Source organism: Carassius auratus, chromosome 8 (genome assembly GCF_003368295.1).
Source record: "Carassius auratus strain Wakin chromosome 8, ASM336829v1, whole genome shotgun sequence".
In the NCBI taxonomy this organism is placed as follows: Eukaryota; Metazoa; Chordata; class Actinopteri; order Cypriniformes; family Cyprinidae; genus Carassius; species Carassius auratus.
Genome location: NC_039250.1, coordinates 13,175,366 through 13,195,559, shown reverse-complemented (window position 1 = coordinate 13,195,559; position 20,194 = coordinate 13,175,366). Strand labels below are relative to the sequence as shown.

General features: G+C 35.3%; 1 protein-coding gene and 1 long non-coding RNA gene across 7 annotated transcripts; one reads left to right on the top strand and one right to left on the bottom strand.

The window, feature by feature from the left end:
- Positions 1 to 1,365: 1,365 nt before the first annotated feature.
- On the bottom strand, positions 1,366 to 6,241 carry LOC113107333 (uncharacterized). Of its 6 annotated transcripts, none has more exons than XR_003292641.1 (7): positions 6,167 to 6,241; positions 5,986 to 6,065; positions 4,621 to 4,674; positions 4,354 to 4,471; positions 4,179 to 4,250; positions 3,865 to 3,943; positions 1,366 to 3,722 (listed from the first exon to the last, which is right to left on the bottom strand). It is a non-coding gene; the product is annotated as an uncharacterized LOC113107333 (long non-coding RNA). The 6 variants fall into 6 exon arrangements; XR_003292639.1 differs by having other exon boundaries at positions 4,354 to 4,474; positions 6,167 to 6,240; XR_003292637.1 differs by lacking the exon at positions 5,986 to 6,065 and having other exon boundaries at positions 4,354 to 4,474; positions 6,167 to 6,225.
- A 3,382-nt stretch (positions 6,242 to 9,623) lies between these two features.
- LOC113107332 (peptidyl-prolyl cis-trans isomerase) lies at positions 9,624 to 14,604 on the top strand. Its single transcript, XM_026269759.1, has 5 exons — positions 9,624 to 9,782; positions 11,218 to 11,248; positions 11,331 to 11,419; positions 13,761 to 13,933; positions 14,222 to 14,604. The coding sequence occupies exons 1-5, from the start codon at positions 9,714 to 9,716 to the stop codon at positions 14,352 to 14,354; spliced, it is 495 nt and encodes a 164-aa protein (XP_026125544.1). The 5' UTR covers positions 9,624 to 9,713; the 3' UTR covers positions 14,355 to 14,604.
- The last annotated feature ends 5,590 nt before the right edge of the window (positions 14,605 to 20,194 follow it).

Sequence of the window (20,194 nt, the reverse complement as noted above, 5' to 3'; positions counted from 1 at the left end):
TGGAAGTTGTTAATTTATTAGTTTAAGAAACTGGATTGTGTCTGTGATTATGCAAAATGGCCATGAGACTTTTGGGGACACAACCTGTGCTAGTAGTCTACATCTTGCAAACAAAGTGGTTTTAATTTTTTTCTTTACATTAAAAAAAATCTACCTTGATTAAAATGCACAGGTTTAATAAAAATGTAAAGATTTATTGCATTGCATCATTTTAATTATTTGTATGTTCTATTTTATGGAGAAAAACAGTTTATGAATTATGCAATCACAAATATATGCAAATGAAAAAATGCCTGCAAAACAATCAAGTTAGTGATAATTACAGCAGAACATTTCGTGGGAACTATAACATCTTCTATAAGGAGTCTTTAAATATTGTGTCAGACAGTTCAGGCTTACAAAAAAAACTTTGAGAACAGCAATAGATCTTTTTTCACTGAATTCATAATGCATGAAATGCAGTCAGACCAAACAATGAAATCTGTTTTGCATTTCGGTCCTACAATAAATTATTAACGTGTACTCTAACGTGATGTTCGGTTCTTGAACGAATCGTTCTTTTATGGAGTTATTTTGTGCCTCAATCCTGAGCGAGTAATTGTAAGTTTTGACTTTTGAGCACAGAGAAATATATTTTGCAAGCACATTACATTATATTTTGAACAGAAATTAACGATCGCAAAAAAAAAAAAAAAATAGTTTGAGAAAAAAAACCCGATTCTGTGCTCCATAAATGTATTTGCTTGTTTGCTATTATCCAAATGAACCTGCAGTAATGACCCCTCTCACGCAGTTTACTCATGTGCTCTCTCGCAAACTCTCTCTCTCTCTCTCGCTTGCTCAACTTAAAACAGCGTTACAAGTGTGCCACAAGTTCAACCAATCGGAAAATTAAAGGTCAATTGTGATTGGCTGTTGGTTTCCAATCAAATTTGCTAAAACGATTTTTTTTTTTTTTTGCAATTGTTAATTCCTGTTCAAAATATAATGATTCTCAAAAACTTGACAAAAAATAGTCTTTGAGAATCTGTGGTTATATATTAAGATCCACAACCTGAAATAAATAGGCAAATATGTGCAAAAATCACTAGAATTCACAAGCCTTTCTACAGAGAGCTATTCTCTATAGTGGTAAACATGTGCTATTGCATGATAAAAATGCTTAATTTGTCCACCAGATGGCACCAATCTAATTTCAAAAAAAAAATTCTATAGGCCTTGGCTGTACTTTAAATTAAAATTTAAATTATTTAAAATTAAATTAAAATTAACATTAATAAAAATAAATTAAAAAAAGTAAATATATATATAAATTTTATATTATATTCAATGTGGAAAAAATTATCATAATTATTAATAAATTCTCTCAAAACACCAAAAAAGAAAGAAAAAAAAATTATTGAACAAAAATACATTAGATTGATTTTACTGAAAAAAAGTATACCTGAATCCCGCCCTCCGGGTCCCGAAGGTCCTGAGTGTGACTCATAAATGAAGAACCCCAGAGGGATATATATATATATATATATATATATGTAACGAATGACTATTGAAAATATAATTAAAATATGTATATAAAATACGAAACATGGGTTATTTGTTACTAGTTAAACCATGTTAAAAACATGTTGCTACACTAATCATATTTTAACCATGGTATTTGTAGTAAAACTGTGGTTATCGGCTATAATTGGTAATAAAAATGCCAAAAAAAAAAATGAAGACAGGAAAATCATTCTTTAAGTATCATCATAAGCCTTAATAAACTTGTTATTCTTATTACTAATGTGTTTAAGAGATTTAACAATAAGCAAAATCTCAGCAAAACAAAACAAAGCAAAAAAAGGAAGACATCAAATCTAGGTAATTTATGAGACATTTTGATTTATGAATAAAAAATGTACAATGCAAAACAAAAACGTTGACAACAAGATCGACAACATATCTTTCAATGAGAATTTTAAATCACATTTTATAAAATAAGATAAATGACAACTTAAGTTCTCCCAAAAAGACTTAACCTGATTGCAATAATAGAATAAATGTAGTAAAGTTTCTTCTTCAACTTTGCAGAACACACATAAGTTAGAAAGATCCAAAGAATTTGCAATTTGAGAGTTCGTTGGATAAACAATATGCAAAATGTTAAAATGTACCTCTTTAATTTTATTAGTATGCAGAATTTTTCAGTGAGTAACCATGCTCTCTACGAATGAAATCTTTTTTTTTTATGTTTTATTAATGTTTCGCTTTTTTTTTCTTTTTTATTGAATCATTCATATTAAACATTTTACAGTAGCCAGGGGGTGAACACAAAGCAAAAGAAATACAAAATTACAAAATAAAAATAAAAAAAAGATATGGAAATGTTTACATACATTAATACACTTAACAGCTTTCTTGTTTATCAGATTGTAAATAGATTTTAGGTATTGATTAATTTCTGATTTCAAAATAATAAACAATGGTTTATAATTTCTGTATTTGCATTTATGAATACTAAACTTGGCCAGCAATAGTAATTAATTAATCAAAAAGTATTCCTTATGAAATGACATGTCATAAATGAAAAAAAAACAAATTAAACATTTTCAAAACAAAGTTGAAAGCTGGGCAAAATATATTTTCTTACAAAAATATTTTTTCTTTCAATTGAGCAGAAATCTGACCAAAAAATTGGTTGAGCAAGGACATCTCCAAAATAAATGAAAAAGGTTTTCTGTATCACTGTAAAAACTAAAGGTTCCTGGAGGCACCTTTTGGGGTTCTTCACTTCGCCACGCCGGCGGAACCCTCTGAAGAGCTTCTAGGCACCACTCTAAATGGGGGTGGTTCTCTGAGGAACTTTCAATGGTTCCTGGAGGAACCCTTTTATTAGGATGGCCAGGAACCACCTGGGGTGCTTCAAGGCACCATTTCCCTAATTCCACCCCAACACTGGTTTATTTATTTTTCCTGCTATTGACATTTTTAATGATTTAAAAAAACAAACTGAAAAAATAAATCAAATGCATATAAAACATAGTTTATTGATAAGCAACAACAATATCCATAATCACCTTAAATAGTCAATACTGCACATCACAATCCCATTCATGGACACATCAGTGTTAATATTGCTATAAACAAATAACAACAACAAAAAAAAATTTACACCTTGGTAAAATTATTATCAAATAAATGGGACTCAATTATCTTAGAACTTTAAAAAACATTTCATGTACCTAAAACAATGATACAATTTAAATTAATAAATTCAATTCAATTTTAGACACAATGCAATTCATAGTAACATTTTCTTTCCTGTTCTAAATTGTGGTAACTGATTGGAAGAATAACTTCGAGAGCAGTGAATGGGAGAGTATCACAAATATATTTTTGCATTCTTATTTACTCAAATAATAAAACATAAACTCTAAAGATAGCATTTTCACAACTTTCAATCAAAGGAAAAAATCTGACAGAGACTGATAACAGCAGTCAGAAGAGAGAACAATGTCAAATTTATCATTCCTCCCAAAGACTCTGGATTTGAAACACTCTTGCATTAGCTATTTTTTTTTGTAATTTGACACAAATGTAAGATAATACAAAGTATAGTGTTATTAATGCACATAATAAAAAATAAAAAAATCAAAATATAAAAGAATGGTGAGGATTTACGATGCTGATGGCCGCTGAAACGCATCATCAGTCTTATGCAAATGGTCCATGATCTCCTCCTGAATGGCCAACAGATACAGCAGAAAAACAGTGTGCTTTAGTGTACTTTTAATTGCTTTTCTGTATAATCTTGAAAAGAACATAGGCACTCATAGTAAGGTGAACTCATGTCGGCAGGTTCATCAGCAAGAAGCTCCTCACCATCAGGAAAGACTGCAGTGCTGCTCTCACCAAATGGGGCTCTTGTTATTACCACAGCTGTTCTGAGATTATGTGTAGGCTGTTCATTGAAAAAAAGAGTGATTTACTTAAAATTAAATAACAAAATATTTACATTTATTCGTTTAGCACAGGTATTTTTTTTAATTACCTTAAAAATGAGGAACACCACAGGAATTATTTTTGTCATATTAGTGCATTGATTAATGGTTGTGGGCTAATTAAGTGCACAATGTGTGTTTAAGTTGTGTGTGTACATTAAATATGTATACACACATGGACAAACTCATACTTACCTCATCATATACAGTCCAGGACAGCAGGATCATCATGTTACAGGAAGGGCAATGTTAGAATTACTCTGGAAACTATAAAAAAAAAAGAAAAGAAAAAAGAACTGTTCATAAACTATAAATAACTGAATGTTTTAGAAGGGTTTCTGGTGTGTCTCTGCAAAACTTATTTACACACCTACAAAAGATGGGGTACATCCAGAGAGGTCTGTTTATTGTCGGCCAGCATCAGACTTCAGCAGCTGTCTGTCCACTGCCTCACAGGTGTCCACTACAGAGCCACATTTCTTTATTAACTGCTGAATAAAAAATAACATATGGGTAGTTTTTTTATTGTTTAATTCAGTTCAGTGTAACAGTGTACACAGTCATATATAATTTTGGATTAGGCCAAGCTGAAACCATTTTAGTTATTTCAATGTCAAATAAATAATTAAATACTTACATAGTGCTGCCCTGTGAATCCTTTGAGATTTTTAGAGAAGTCATACTGGATTTTCTGAGGAAAGAAAATTATCAAAACCAGTTTTATGTAACGTTACATTATGTGCAAATGACTCTAAAAATAGGCTAATAGCCTAACTTTACATGTAACGTTACGTTAACATGGATGTGTAACTATTTAACACACGTAACGTAGACTAACCATGTTCCGTACACTTTTCGCTATTCACCGCACGCCAGTGACCACTCCTCCGTTTTAAAAAGACATACAAGCATGCTTGTGTGCTCATTCTCCGGGGGAATACCTATTACACAGTCTACACTTTGATTGATGTCTTTAGGACCAATAGTTTTTGAGAAAACTGGGGAAAAGTACCACCTCCGCCAGTGTACGGAAGATGATAGGGGTTAACGGTGTTCCGTACAGGCTTATAATGATGTTCCGTACAGCGCTTATTACTTGATTTTATCGGCGAAAATGGACATTTAACTTATCAAAAGTGAGCTGTTTATTTATTTTAACTGCAAGAAAACATAATTCCAATAAATATCAAAGATTATTACCTTTTTATTTGATCAAAATACAAGTTAATGGCTGCTTTAATAAAGGGCGCATGCGAGTTAGGCATGATTGTGTCGTGATATTAATTATGACATGTGAGTTAAGCATGAACTATGTGAAAGGTTAGAGAACATAATTTCCTTATCTTTCTGAAGATGCAGAAAACGAGAAGGGCACTGATTAATTAAAAAAAAAAGGTTAACCAATGTGAAAACTTCATAAAGTAAGAGATCTCTGCCGCCAGTCTCAGGTGAGGGTGACGCTAAGTGGTTATCGCCCGCAATCGATGCTTAAACACTCCCATTTCAAAGCATTTATTCAACAAAAAGTAATATATTTAACAATTTGTGATAACATAATATTCATTTAATAAAGGCTGTAGTACTGTGAGAAACATAAGTGGAATAGAAATGTACATTTTCGCTGCTCTAGTTGTCTTCCTCCCAAGCTGAAGTTTTGAAGTAAATCTTCCCCACTGTCCATTTACAAGCGCGGTGGGCGCAACGAGCAAACTTACTCAAATATTACTGAAACAAACAGCGGATTGGTCTCTGTTTAGATCGGGAGTGAAAGAGAGAAACATAAGGATGACACAGATATATAGTTTATGTACGAACTGTAATTATTTATTCTGCAATCGGCGCTAAAACGTCACCTGTACGGAACATCGTTTTGTACGGAACATGGTTAGTCTACGAACGACAACAATAATTTAGAAAAGTTGAAGAAAAGAGTTAACGTTACAATGAATAAACGTAAACATCATGTGTAAGTTAAACCTAACTAATAATTATTGTTTGTGACCTTGTGTTTGTAGTCTCCATTTCGTCCCACAAAGTGCATTAGACTCCTAATCATCGCAGCTATTAAATTAATGGTTAAAACTAAAAAAATTAAATAAAAAAAACAAACAGTTTAATGTGTCAGTGTAGGAATTAGTATACAAATAATAAACCTGTGTATTTATTTCGGAGCCTTTACTCACCTTGCACAGCGGTTGTTTCTTTCTTTGAGGAAAGGAGCCGTTACTTCTTTGTATTTGAAATCGCTCTTCCACGCGCACGTGCGCGCACGCGAGCAAACAGCAGGAGCGCGAGGACGTCAAGCCTCGCATTTTCTTCTTGACAACGGCTGAACAGTTATTTCTGAATAATTGTAACTTATTTCACTACAAACAAAATCTAAATATTACTATTGTACCGATTGTTATAATTAGAGTTTTTTTATTTTATTAAATTAATGCGTTTAGCCATATTTAGTTAAATCATATTTTTAATGTTTGCTTTAAAGTTTCAAGGTAAACTATCCTCCTTCAAATGATTTAACATTCAGCCTATTTCAATAAAACTATTTTTAGTTATTGCAGTATTTAAGTTTAAGTCTGGAGGAAATTAATAAATAATAATAAGAAACATGGTGTAGCCACTGGATGCCTGTTTGCTTGTATATATTCACTATTGCTTAGAAGTGTTTTCAGAAATAATTGTAACATTTTAGTTGGATATTCTGTCTGTTTAGAAGATTTTGTATGTCCTTTTGTTATTTAATTTATTTATGTTTTTACAGAAGTGTGAAGATTTGTTCAACCATTTAGTTTTTTTTTTTTTCACATGCAAGTGCCACAAAACTAATTGTTCCATCACATTCCTAAAAAGTAAATAATAATAAGTCACATTTAATTTTTGTCACTTCTCTGGGTTCTTCCAGATGCTGGCTTTTACAAGTGAGATCTTCCAGGAACCACTTTAATGTTAACAGAGCTTGCAGTAACCCTTTTTTAAAATGTGAGTTCCTCAAGGAACCTCCAGAGCACCTTGAGGTCTCAGTGTAATGAAAGGGTGACTCCAGAACCTCAGAACTGGGAACAAAGTGCTTCAAGGATCCTATGAGTTCCTGCACGAACTGCAAAGACTATAATGGTTCTTCCAGGAACCCTATTATGAGAAAAAGAGCTTTGAGGCACTTAAAATACATTTTAAGGTTCCTGGAATACACCAAAGGATACCTGAGGCACCTTTAGTTTTTACAGTCTATAGACCACAAAATGTATCAATATTACAGTTAAATCTGTTTACAAGGAAAAATACAGTCTATGTTTTTCCCCCACGGCATAAACGGTTAGGACGTTTTTGTGGGCGTTCCCACCAATGCCGAACAAGTCTCTACTGTAGACATGTAGAACAAGTCAGAGCATGTGCATCAATGTGTGCTGCTGCAGGGGTGACACTTTTAGAAATCTTATCCAAGTTGTAGGCTAGTCAATATTGGTAAGTCAGTCGTATCTGACATGAAGGATCCGCGAATGAAACTGTGACCACAAACGGTAGTACTTTATTTTACAGTCCTGTTCCTCATGTACATACTATGTACTTATTATAGTAATTACAATAACTATGTAGTAACTAGATACTAACCCTGAACCTACCCCTAAACCTAACCCTACCCCACTGTAGTTACCTTGTGTAACCAGAACTTTCTTAGATAAATACACTGTAAGTACACTATAAGTACATGTTAGTACACGTACTGTAAAATAAAGTGCAACCCCACAAACACCTTTAACTTATTTTATTACAGTTAAATTATATGGTAATAATCAGCAACATGCTTTCACACAAATAACTTTGTTTTTTTAATGTTTCAATATGTGTTGACACAAATTTCTTGTTTGAATTTTTCATTGATACAACATTGCACCGAGTTATTAGAGACGTCAGTTGGTCACATCAGGAACCGATGAATCGGCTTATTGAATCGGTTCAATGAACCGATCTGACCGAAAAAGAACCGGTTTGCAGAAATGAATCAGACTTTGCATCACTAATTTACTCTGTTAAAATAACACTCAGTCTCAAATGGGAGGTGGTCTTACTTGCTACATATTCAGTATTATTTTAAAGTATTACTGATCAAGCCAGAAGCCACATTTGTGTCGCATTTCCTAAAACCGCGATCGCGTGCCTCGCGACCACATTCTCAGTTATTTCATTGCTTCACTTTTGTGTCACTCAAAGCTTTGAAACGATCTTATTGGATAGATGCGGCTTCATGACATCCCTCTCCGGTAATAGAGCATTACACTCCCGCCCACAGCTGGTGCTGGAAGTAAAAATTCAATGCAATTTCTGCATTGACATTTGGGGTATAAGCCATAAAAACGTAACCATCAATGGTAGACTTAAAACCAGCTACGGCTGTACTAAGCGATAGTATATGCTCATATAAACGCAAAAGGATCATGGGGCACTAACCTTGTTTTGATATAAATGCCTTTTATTCACGATGTCTTGGCTAAGAACTTCATTACCCACAATCCTGAACAATCCCACAGTGATGCATCTGATTGGTGGAGCTCTTGTAACTGTCTGGTTAAACCCCACGAAGGTCCGTGAAGACTGAAGATCATTAATAGAAAAATAAAATAAAATAAAAACCTGTGTTGCGTTTTTGCACGGTAGACTTATCAGTGCAATCATGATCTCCTTGGCTGCCATGAGAGTTTTGCAGGGAGCTTGGTAACTTAGCCAGGCTGCTGTAGCCTTCATATGGTATGAGGTATAAGCATTTTATAATGCCACTGTCAAAACAATATTTAGCCTAGGCATACCTTTTTGTGCATTCACTGAATATTTGTGGCATTGACATGTGTTGATGACTGAGCGGTGATTGTAGTCAGGTACAAAGCACTGCACCATGTTGCTGACGTTATTAACCCCAATCCCAATCGAAGGGTTGTGAGTTCTAGTCTCAGGCCGGACAGAATTGTGGGTGGGGGGAGTGCATGAACAGCTCTCTCTCCACCTTCAATACCACGACTTAGGTGCCCTTGAGCAAGGCATCGAACCCCCAACTGCTCCCCGGGCGCCGCAGCATAAATGGCTGCCCACTGCTCCGGGTGTGTGCTCACAGTGTGTGTGTGTTCACTGCTCTGTGTGTGTGCACTTCGGATGGGTTAAATGCAGAGCATGAATTCTGAGTATGGGTCACCATACTTGGCTGAATGTCACTTCACTTTCATACACGCACACATATAAAATACACGATGATAAATATAAAAATCAATACACAATACCTATATAAAACACTATTACACTATTTACACGATTAATACTGAAAGAACTGCTATTACTGCACATTCACTATATAAAATAAAATTAACTGGAGGAAAAAGTTCGCGCATCAGATTTGGAAGCCGCTCAAAAGGCTCGTTCCCGGTTGTGGCTTCAGTCGAATTTAATGAGGTGCGGTGGTTTATGGGATGAGTTCCTGCGCTCGAAATGAAAATATGTACACAGTCTTGTACCTTTGACTTTTTTTGGATGCTCTAAAACTCTTTAGATACGGATTTTTCCGAAAGTCAATGGGAGAAATGAATGGGAAATTTACTTCCGACACCAGAGCTCTCTCGGGCTGTGGGTGGGACTCTGATGCTCTATAACATAACTTCGCGGCCCCCATCCAGTTCCAAGACAGCCAGTGACACGCGCTTCGGCCCAGCATCATCATCATTACACTTGAAAGAAACTAAAGCCATGGCACTGCCCAGAGTCTTCTTCGACATCACCGCCGGAGACAAGGAACTTGGAAGAGTGGTAATGGAGGTAAAATTTCAGGATTCCCCTTTTATTCTTAATGCAAGAAAAGTCAGTATTTTTCCACTCTCTAGAGTGCAAGTTTGTGCACGCCTTAAAACGGACTTGTTTCCCTGCAAGTCCTGCAAAAGCCTTTCCTGAACGCAGCTCATATTAAGTTCAGGTTTTATCTCAGGACAAACCTGATGTGAGGTTACGCTTCACCTGGATGTGCAGTTACCTGACAGACCAAAGTCTGACCTTTAAACGAACCGTATTACGCTCCCGAACAAATACAAATTCCGTTGCTGTTTAACGGTAAAGCCTGTTTGCAGTTTTGTGGCGTTGTGAAGTGTTGGGAATCTGAGTGAAACGCCGCGTTTATCTGCCGCTTCACCTAAAGCACGCGTGTGCATTTAAAGTTATTTATTTATTATCGAGTCTTGCCAAGAAAGCCTACAGACAGAATCGGAGTGCAAATTATGACCAAAGCCTTAATCTGCAGATTGAGTAAGGAAATACAGGAAATAGCTTGATCTATATACAACTTTGGCAGGCCACTCTGCCTGTTATATAAACTACATTTTGTGTCAGTAATGCCCATTAGCGTCTCACCGATGTTCAAGCAAACTGAAAGGGAATGTAAATGTGACTCGTATTACAGCAAGAAACTCGGTCCATAAAAATAGTAAATTAAATAATGTCTCAAGCGTCCTTTTCAGCTCACTTGCGTCTAGAAAACTCAAACGTCAGATTCGCGCCACTGCGTTTGTGCAGATATATTACTATACGCTCAAAGTGAATAATACGCATTCAGAGTGCGGGGTGTAAATATACACGATTTGCTGCTTGCACTATACCTTCAGTCCCCACCTGTGTGTGTGTGTGTGTGTGTGTGTGTGTGTGTGTGAGAGAGCGAGAGCGAGAGCGCGAGAGTGTGTGTGTGTGCACATTCCTGGCGGCTGCAGTGCGGTCACATGACTTTCTCTTTCTCGTTTTTGTTGTAGTCTTTAGAACAACGAACATACAAGGGCAATAACACATTACATACAAATATAATAAAGACATTTAAAAACTAAAATGGTAAAAGAAAATCACGTCCACAAGCACAATTATTCAAATAATAGATTTATGCCTTTTATAATAATTTAGTTTTTCGATGTTTTATTTCTTTTGGTAGTGACCTATTTATATTTTAATAGGAGTCCAATTCGGTTTTTTTTTCCAATGCTTATTTACACTTGTGAATTAATAATTTTCCATATGTAATGAATAAAATCATTATACACTCAAAAAAGTCAACAGTCTACTCATTAAAAAGAAATATATATTTTTGAGATGCAGTTCAGTCTTAGTATTTTGTTTAACAAAAAAAGGCCAGTTGCATTGCTGGAATGACATAATCCCGCACATGAACGCCTTATTGCAGGAGAGTTTAAATGTGACGTTTTGTTTCTCTTAACAGCTGAGAGCTGATGTTGTCCCCAGAACTACAGGTATTTATACCCACTTTGTATTGTTGTTCTGTTCCTCCTTGTGTGATTTTTAGTGCTCACATCTGGTCTGTTGTCTTTGCAGAGAACTTCAGGCAGCTGTGCACCGGGCAGCGTGGCTTTGGCTTCAAAGGGTCCACCTTCCATCGTATCATCCCCCGCTTAATGTGCCAGGTGAGAAGGACTCTGTCCCAGGTGGAAATCAACCATGGCTGCTAACACAACTCAATAGCCAGTTTGTTGGGTTATATTATGATTTGATAAATGATGTCCTCCAACATATGCAAGTAAGCCTAAAAAGGTTCGCACACTGGACAAGAAGCGCTCAAGTCTTTCAAATGTGAAAATTTTCTACGAGTACAGGGAACTACACTGCGACCAAAATGGTCGCATATGCGACCTTTTGAAATGCCATTGCGACCCAAATTTTTATGGGGTCGCAAATGTATCACTGATTATTTTTGTACCTACTTATGTTTTATGCTATGATTTAATATGAGCATTTATTAAAACAGAAATGTGTATTTTAAGAATACGTTTTATAACGTGCTCCGAGCATTCAACACATCAAGTTGGCTTCAGCCCCGCGATGCGGGAAAGCTCAACTGAGCCGCTGGTGACTCGCACGCTCTGTTCGGTGTGCACAAGAGAGACGTGTCTCGCGAACAGCAACACTGAACCAAGCTCTCCTTCAGGACGTTCACGTCCTCCTGCGTCTGAACGAACAAATCACAGTTTAAATAAACAGAAAAAAAAAGAGCGAAAAGCGAAAGAGCTCAATTCAGCACCGCGGTGTTCTGGTGTTCAGAGAGCAAGCAGAGATGCGTCTCAAAGTCTTCTTGCTTTTGTACCGACAACAAATGCATACAAAATATGTCAAAATACCCATCTTGGAAAGTGTTGTTATGTCTTAAGTGAAAGTAAAGAGTTGCAAAGAAATCGGATGTGTATCATTATAATGGATGTGTTTGTCTCTTAAGGGGACCGCGCCTAATTTACTAGCCCTGCTGTCAGTGTCTTTAATGTATGAAAATGAAAGTAAATCACTCACTGCTCTTGATTGAATAACTTTGTAGTTTTAACAAGAATTTATCCAAAGTCAATCTAAAAAACAGAATTGTTTTAATAGTGGGTGCAGGCCACTAGTTCATTTATTTAAGTGAGTATGGCAAAATAGTGATCTGTAAAATATTATACCCAAAAATTCTTCATACTGTAGGCTACCAGTGAAATTGATAGGGGCCTCACCATGTTTTGCTTAAGTGTTTCTTTCTTTAATTGCTAATGCAACCTTTTCACACCACAGACTGAACCAAATTAAGCATTGCTTGCTTGGTAACTGTTCAACAAAGTATTGATAGTTGTGTAAATATTGTCATACTGACAGTTGTCTGACGTTTTGGTTGATTCCATTACACAGCTTTTATCAAAGTTATCCGAAATTATCAAGATGAATTTGTTGTGAGTTATTGTCATTTTATTACCAATTTCTAAACTACAGCAAATAAACTGTGATAATGTTGAAGGTGTCTGAATACATTTTGGTTTGATTGTGTATTTTATTTTACAGTGAAGACTATGCAGTGCTATTTTAAATTAACAAACAAACTTAAAAAATTTACACATTATGTAAATGGCACAAATAAATAAAAAGAATGAACATATGGTACAAATTAAACAATTTTAAACAGGGCCCACTGTACAACCTGCACCGGGGTCCCTCTAACCCCAGCTACAAGACGGAGCAATGCACTGTGTACTTTAAGAAATATAGCAAGGCATGTGGTTTAAAAGATGGCAAGTAATATAAAAAGCACATCTGTATGCAATACAGTTTCATTATTGTTAATTATTATCCAGTAATTACTATAAATAATTTGTGCAACCAAATCATGTTTTGCGCCAGTAAGTGAAAAAGTTAGTAGCACAAATGCCACCAGTGGAAAAAGTTAGTGTAGTTCCCTGGAGTATGCATCGTGCATCATTTTGTAAAGTGATGCTATTTTGCATCTGTGTAGTAGAACTCAAAATCCTGCTGTGCCACTCGTTTAGTTATCCATTAAGTTACATTAACAATGATTTTGGTCAAACATTTGCATGTACTGACTTCACCCTATGCTGGAGGATTGTGTATGGTGCCGTAAGTGCATGTTTCTAATAAAAAAATATAGATCAGCTTTTCTCTTAACTAATGCAAACAGTTTCAACTTTGTAACCTTTGCCTTTATATAAGTAATTCGATTCACTGTTCCTCCATTCATTATTTCATGGTATTTGCAATGTTTGACTGGTTGACAATTAATAATTAAATCACAGTCGTGACTTTTGATAATCTGATTTAATTCAAGTTTTTTAAATATAGTAGAAATTTCTGAATGGCTGGTAATTTAATTTTAATAGTCAGATTGGCTGGTGAGTTCAAGTTGCTTCAAACCCTGTCCTGAAGTCTTCTGAGATCTTGGTTTCACTAGCAGTTTTGCAGTTCGCTTCTAATCTTGAGACCTTTGGGTTGCAGGGAGGTGACTTCACGAGCCACAATGGAGCTGGTGGAAGGTCCATTTATGGCAGCAAGTTTGAGGATGAGAACTTCACCCTGAAGCACACCGGCGCTGGCATCCTGTCCATGGCCAACTCCGGCCCCAACACCAACGGTTCCCAGTTCTTCATCTGCACAGGGCATTCTTCATGGTGAACAGAAGCGGTGTGAATGAGCGTGTCTGCTGGATCTGTGCTGTGGAGTGCCTCTACCTAACATCTTTTCACCTTTCCTTTCTTAAAACACGTGTTTATTCATTGGAATTTTATTCAGTTTGAGAGCTGTGGTTTTTCTGTTTGTCTTTCTGTTGTTTTTCTTATTCGTAACATTTGATTCTATGTACAGTACCTTGTCGTTTGTTTTATGACCCTTTTTGTACAGCTCTTTGGTCATCTACTGTTGTTTTTAAATGTTCTCTAAGCTTGATCTTTTTCCCCCAGGCTGGATGGTAAGCACGTGGTCTTCGGAAAGGTTGTGGAGGGCATGGATATCGTCAAGGAAATGGAACGCTATGGTTCCGACTGTGGAAAGCCCAAGGCCAAGATAGTCATCGCTGACTGTGGCCAGCTGTAAACACCTCAGCCACGAACCTCTGACCAAACCCTGGTCTTGTACTCCTCAGTGCTCCCTTTCACAAATCCCGCCGCTTACCGCAACATTCTTGTCCAAGATCTTCAACCCCTCCCTTTATCCTTCAGTCATCCATCTTTGTCTCTGACGAATTGCCTTCGCTGTTTGGTTTTAATTTTCCAAGTCCTGTAGGCCTATAATTTGTGTATCAAAATCTGAAAATAAAGGGGAACAATGACGTGAAACACTAAAGCTTGTTTTAATGTCTTATGTTGATTCAGTGTAATGTAAGTCATGTTCCTTCTGCTCTTTGATTTTGATCTCGCCCTTTTCAGAGCACTTGCTGATCCGGTGTATAAATCTGTCTGAATTTCTTCACTAACTCTTTAGTCTAGGCAGTTCAGCTCTCAGTGAATCCAGTTTGAGCAGTTCGAGTTGAGACTTGTCCTCCAGAGAACTTTCAATCTGTTAAATCAAGACTATTGCAACTCCAGAAGTGTTGGAATATATTATGTGTAAAAAGAAAATATGGGATATATGATCGTTTAAAAAGAAAATGAGACAAAAAAATAATAATTCTTTAGGTGAACCATTCATTTAAGCTTTAGATTACCAATATTCAATATGAATAAATATTTTCCAGACATATCCAAGTGAATTTTTTAAATGTATTTTTTAAACCAGGAAAGTGAAGTAGGGTCTAATGGAGTTTCGTTCATTTAGGATGAACTGCCTGGATTCGCGATTAAACCAATGATCCAACACCATGATGTTGGATCATGGTGGTTTACTACTTGTGGCAGTCGTTTAATTTGAGCAAAGTATTTCTGGTTTTTGCATTATTGTGCCTTGCCCTGGTGCATGTTTTATTAAGAAAAAGGACAAATCATAATTAACGCAGTAATATTCAATAAAAATAAGAAATATTGTGACTTTAACACTCAGATGGTTTTCGGGGTCCTTTTTCACTCCAAATGACTTTTGCTCAAATTAAAAAAAAAATCCCTTTGTCCAAATGGTATGAAACCTTCTACGGCTCTCAACACTTTCTAGATCTACAAAAAATAAATAAATTGGAATGATATCTGTTTTTATGTTAGCGTGACAAAATTTGTGCCACTTGTGGTCGCAATCAAGATAAGACTAAATTCATCATCAAAATCAGAAACAACGCAGAACACATCGACAGAAATGGCACAAATAAAGTGGCACACTTCCACCAATGCAAAAAACATCCACAATGTTAAATTATATTGCTCACAACACGCGTACACACACACACACACACATACACACATATAGAGGAATACATTTTTGAGACTATAAAAACTGTTCTCTTATCATTTGTCAAATAAAATCATCCAAAATGCAGAACCAACACAAATATAAAGTGGTGACACTGACATCGACAATGTGTACACACACACACACACACACCTGTGAGGATATAAAACAACTGCTCTCTTATAATTATTTTAAAAAAATCATGCAAAATGCAGAACCATCAAAGAGGGAGAGAGAGTGAGAGAGAGATGACAGGATTAGACAAAACAATTTAGCACGCACACACACACACACACCTGCTCCAACCCCGTCTACAGAAGTCTTGCGGTTTACCATGCTTACTGCCTGCGATGCATTGTAATGTAACATTATTGAAAAACTGGGGGGTTTTTTTCAGTAAAAAAATGCTAAACTTTGACAAAAAATATTTTATTTTTGTTATAATTGTGATTTTATAATATTTTGATATGAATCCAACTGAATCCAACTTGTGAAAAGATATCTTTCAGGTATTTTTCGGACTATAAGTCGCACCTGAGTATAAGTCGCATCAGTCCAAAAATACTTCATGATGAGGAAAAAAACATATTTAAGTCGCACTGGACTATAAGTCGCATTTATTTAGAACCAAGAACCAAGAGAAAACATTACCGTCTACAGCCGCGAGAGGGCGCTCTATGCTGCATAAACTCTGGCCACCCTTGTGGCCACCCCTAGGATTATTGGCAGTGGGTAGCTACTATTAATTTAAATGCAGAATGTAAATTCACAATAGTTTAAGAAGTGAAAAAAATGTGCAGCACCTGCTGCAGCCACAGTTTTGCGTCTCTGAGCAACATTAAAGTGTTTCGTTCCTGAATGAATCAACCTTTAAAAGATTTGGTTTAATCGCAATGACTCATTTATTAACAGTGACTCGCTGCCACCTATTGGCGGTTTTAATTTCACTTATACCTTTTCATTTTTTAAATAATTTCAAACATCAGTTTTCAATGTTTTATCTTTAAAATATCAAAACATTATTTATTCATTTATAACTGCAGGTTAAAGTATTCCATGTTCCACAGAGCTGCATTAAAAAACATCTAAATGGCACTTCAGATGCAGCTTCTGTTTTCTCTGCATTGCAAAGATCAATTTTGTTGATACTGGTAACAATGCAAGTATTTGACCTAAAAGATGGTGCACACTTTTAGTAACAATGGTGTAAAGGTAAAAAAAAAAAAAAAAAATCAGGTGTCAGCACAATCAAAAAATAAGATAACAGCACAATAACACTCAGCAAAATAGTCTAATTATCGTTATCGATAAAATCCTAGAACTCACAGAGATATAACTTTTTGTCTATATTGCAAACCCTTATTTTTTTTTCTCCAAAATTTACTGTGGCCTCATTTGGCCACCCCTGTTAACATTTTCTGACTATAAGTCGCAGGACCAGCCAAACTATGAAAAAAAGTGGGACTTATAGACCGGAAAATATGGTAGTCAAATAGTAAATAGCATATAGTGGAGCTCTATAGCCATCTAGTGGTTAAAGTGATTTTTTATTTATTTTCAAAACTGCATTTTCATTTAAAATTATCCATGTTATCCCCATGAATGAAAGTTAGAAATCTGGGTCTTTTATAAAGTGAACTTTACATCAAATGCTGTTTTTTTGTAAAAAAGCCTAGCTATTAAAATATTTATTTATTTATTTATTTAACGAAATTTCAAATATATCATAAATCCTCCAAAAACTACACAAATGTCGAGTAAAAACATAAACAGAGTAAAATGACATTTGTTAAAAAAAAAATAATTATCTTGTTACAAAAAATTAAATGTTATTATCTCGAGTGTAGAAACGAAGACCATCAGAGGGTTAAGGGTGACACGGATTATAGTTGCTCACCTCTCAGAATGACACAATAGGGTCTTCTAGTAGATAACATTTCGGCAAAAAATGAAAAACTAAACAGTCTTCTTCCAGTTGTACATTTGAACATTCTTACAGATTCACATCCAAAATTCTTTTGAGAAACAGAAAACAATGGTTTTGTTTTCAGGCACTGACATTTATGCATATCATATGCACAAAATTAAATTAGTATTCGGTACAACTTGAGTATGTACATGTTCCATTATTAAACCATTAAAATAATTCTAACATTTTTATGAAATTGAGAAGACGGCTTGATTGAAACTTCAAGCAATTCGAATGAATGCATCAGACCAAGTCACAGTATAAACGTACAGTCGTCTCAACATCACACAAGGTACAATTATTGTGATCACTATTAAATCTGTATTTAGGAAACTCTAAAGATGGGTAGATATAGGCTAATTAAAGATTTTAAAGAGTACTTCCTTGTCTTTTTTTATTTCTTGATTACTTGATTTGGAAGTGTTTCTTGGGTGTGTAAAGTCCTTATTTATTTATTTGGCAGGTTAACGTTACTCTTAATAAAATACTGCCCATGTATTATACTTCCACGTGCCTTTAAAGCAAAATAATTGTAGAAACAACTTTATTTAGAACAAGCTCGTTGTCCTTAACTCAAAAACACTGTAACTATGTCTTGTTATGTCATGTTTCTCGTTAGTTTTGGTTTAGTCTGTGGTCGGGGTGGCACACGCCCTGTCCTCGAGGGCTTTGGGGATGCGCGCGGCAGAGCAGCTTTTCGTCACAGTCGCAGCGCTCGCATCAAGTCAAACCAAGGAGAAGGACTTGAGTGTTTCTTGAAGGTGCAGAGCTGTACGTACATTTCCGAGCGAGCCAGGAAAGTTTATAGTTTGAAAAGCTTTTTTTTTGCTTTGGACTTTTAAACATTCTGTAAAGCAAACAATGTGTTTAAGGTAAAGATATTCTTGTAGACAGTTTTACATTTTAATTTGACATAATAATTCTGTCACCCTGTCCGGTATACGGGACGCCTATTTACTTTACAATTAAATCGATCTAATGTTGACAAACTATATATCGTCGGAAAGGTCTAAGACTCCCAAATATATATTTTTCCAATGTTTTTTGTTAAATCAATCTATTACTTTTCCTACATAATTTTTATGACACGAGTGCACCCTCAAAAATCTGCATTATAACAGGAGTTTTGACCTTTGTTTAAAAAAAAGACTTCTTCGTTGCCTTTCTCTCTCTCACATTTTAGAAATCATCAGACATGACATCACCTGAAAATTTAAAATCTCAAAATTCATCCTTTAAAACCTATTTTAAAAACAGACATTTCATTACCATGTAAATGGTACATCAATATCATGTTACAAAATGTTTTCATTCATGAATTATAAAAATTTAAGTTTGAATCTAAGTTTGAATCTGCACTATAAGTCTATGTTCAAAAACGTGAGTGACAGATAAAATGAATGCACACATTTGTACAAATACATTTCCAGTGTTCAATCAGCTATCAGTTGTTTTCTATCTACATAAAATCATGGTAGAAATGAAAACCCTTCTGACACACAACTTAAGACAGAGGCATAAAAAAGAATATTTTACCTTGTCATTTAAGAGTTCAGTTTTCAGGATGTTGATGTCATTTTTACATTTTTTTTAATTGAGTAGTTTGGCCTAATTAATTCAAACATTGAAAACATGGTGGTAACAACCTGAGGAAACAACTTAAATCATATGTAATATATTTATATACTGTATTCTTAGATTTAAGACTAAATGCTTTTTTCCTCAAAAATTATAACTTTTTTTAAACTGACAAGTCACCCTTAAATATGAAAATTGATTAACAGCCACAACATTCACGAGAATGTATGTTGTTAATGTTTTCCATAAAGTCTGTCTTTGCCAGCACAGGGAAAATTACTTACTAACAGTCAATAATATAGCAACACTTGATCAAAGGTGTTAGCCAATACCAGACTCTGCTACTACACTTTGCTTCGTAGACAGAGTACAGAAGCGAAATGAAATTGAGCGGAAGTAGGAAGTCTGACGTAGTCAGGCTACAAAGGTATGACCCCAAAACAAGATTTAAAAAATCCCCCCATAAAACTCTGTTCTTACCTTTTTGACTTCCTTGCACATCCAACTGAGCTTTTGTCTTGTCAGAACTGCGCTGTTTCTTCTTTGAGGCTTTGCATTCAGTTGCCTTGTGAAAGACACAATGTGAATAAAGACAGTTTAAATATTGTGAAAAAAAAAACAGGATTGCAGATTTGATACTAACCTATGGTTTGATTCAACTTCAGTAGATTAAAATATACTGAACCGATCAAAATAGTACTTGTGCAGCGGTGCAGTCTTGTGCAGGAGGTGAAGCTGTTCTGATTCCCTGCACATCGGAGGTTCTTCTAACAGAATTATGGGAATTTACAACTGTGTCACTCTGTAGATGCAATACTGACTGGAAGAGATTGTCAAAGACACAGAAGCAGTGACAACAAGTAGAGTTTCTCTGTTTTTAATGATAGTCACCTGCATGCATATATATATGTATATACTGTATATTTAAAGAAATTATATTATAATAAATGCCAATAGGCTTTGTGTGTTCTTTAGCTTTGTAACATTGTTTCAGCATAAGTATACGAAAGCA

Bases quoted from the DNA above. Each gene is read 5' to 3' on its own strand.
- LOC113107332 (XM_026269759.1), top strand. From the start codon at position 9,714: ATGGCACTGCCCAGAGTCTTCTTCGACATCACCGCCGGAGACAAGGAA. The intron at 11,249-11,330 runs GTATTTATACCC...TTGTCTTTGCAG, and splicing joins TGTTGTCCCCAGAACTACAG to AGAACTTCAGGCAGCTGTGC. The intron at 11,420-13,760 runs GTGAGAAGGACT...TTTGGGTTGCAG, and splicing joins TCCCCCGCTTAATGTGCCAG to GGAGGTGACTTCACGAGCCA.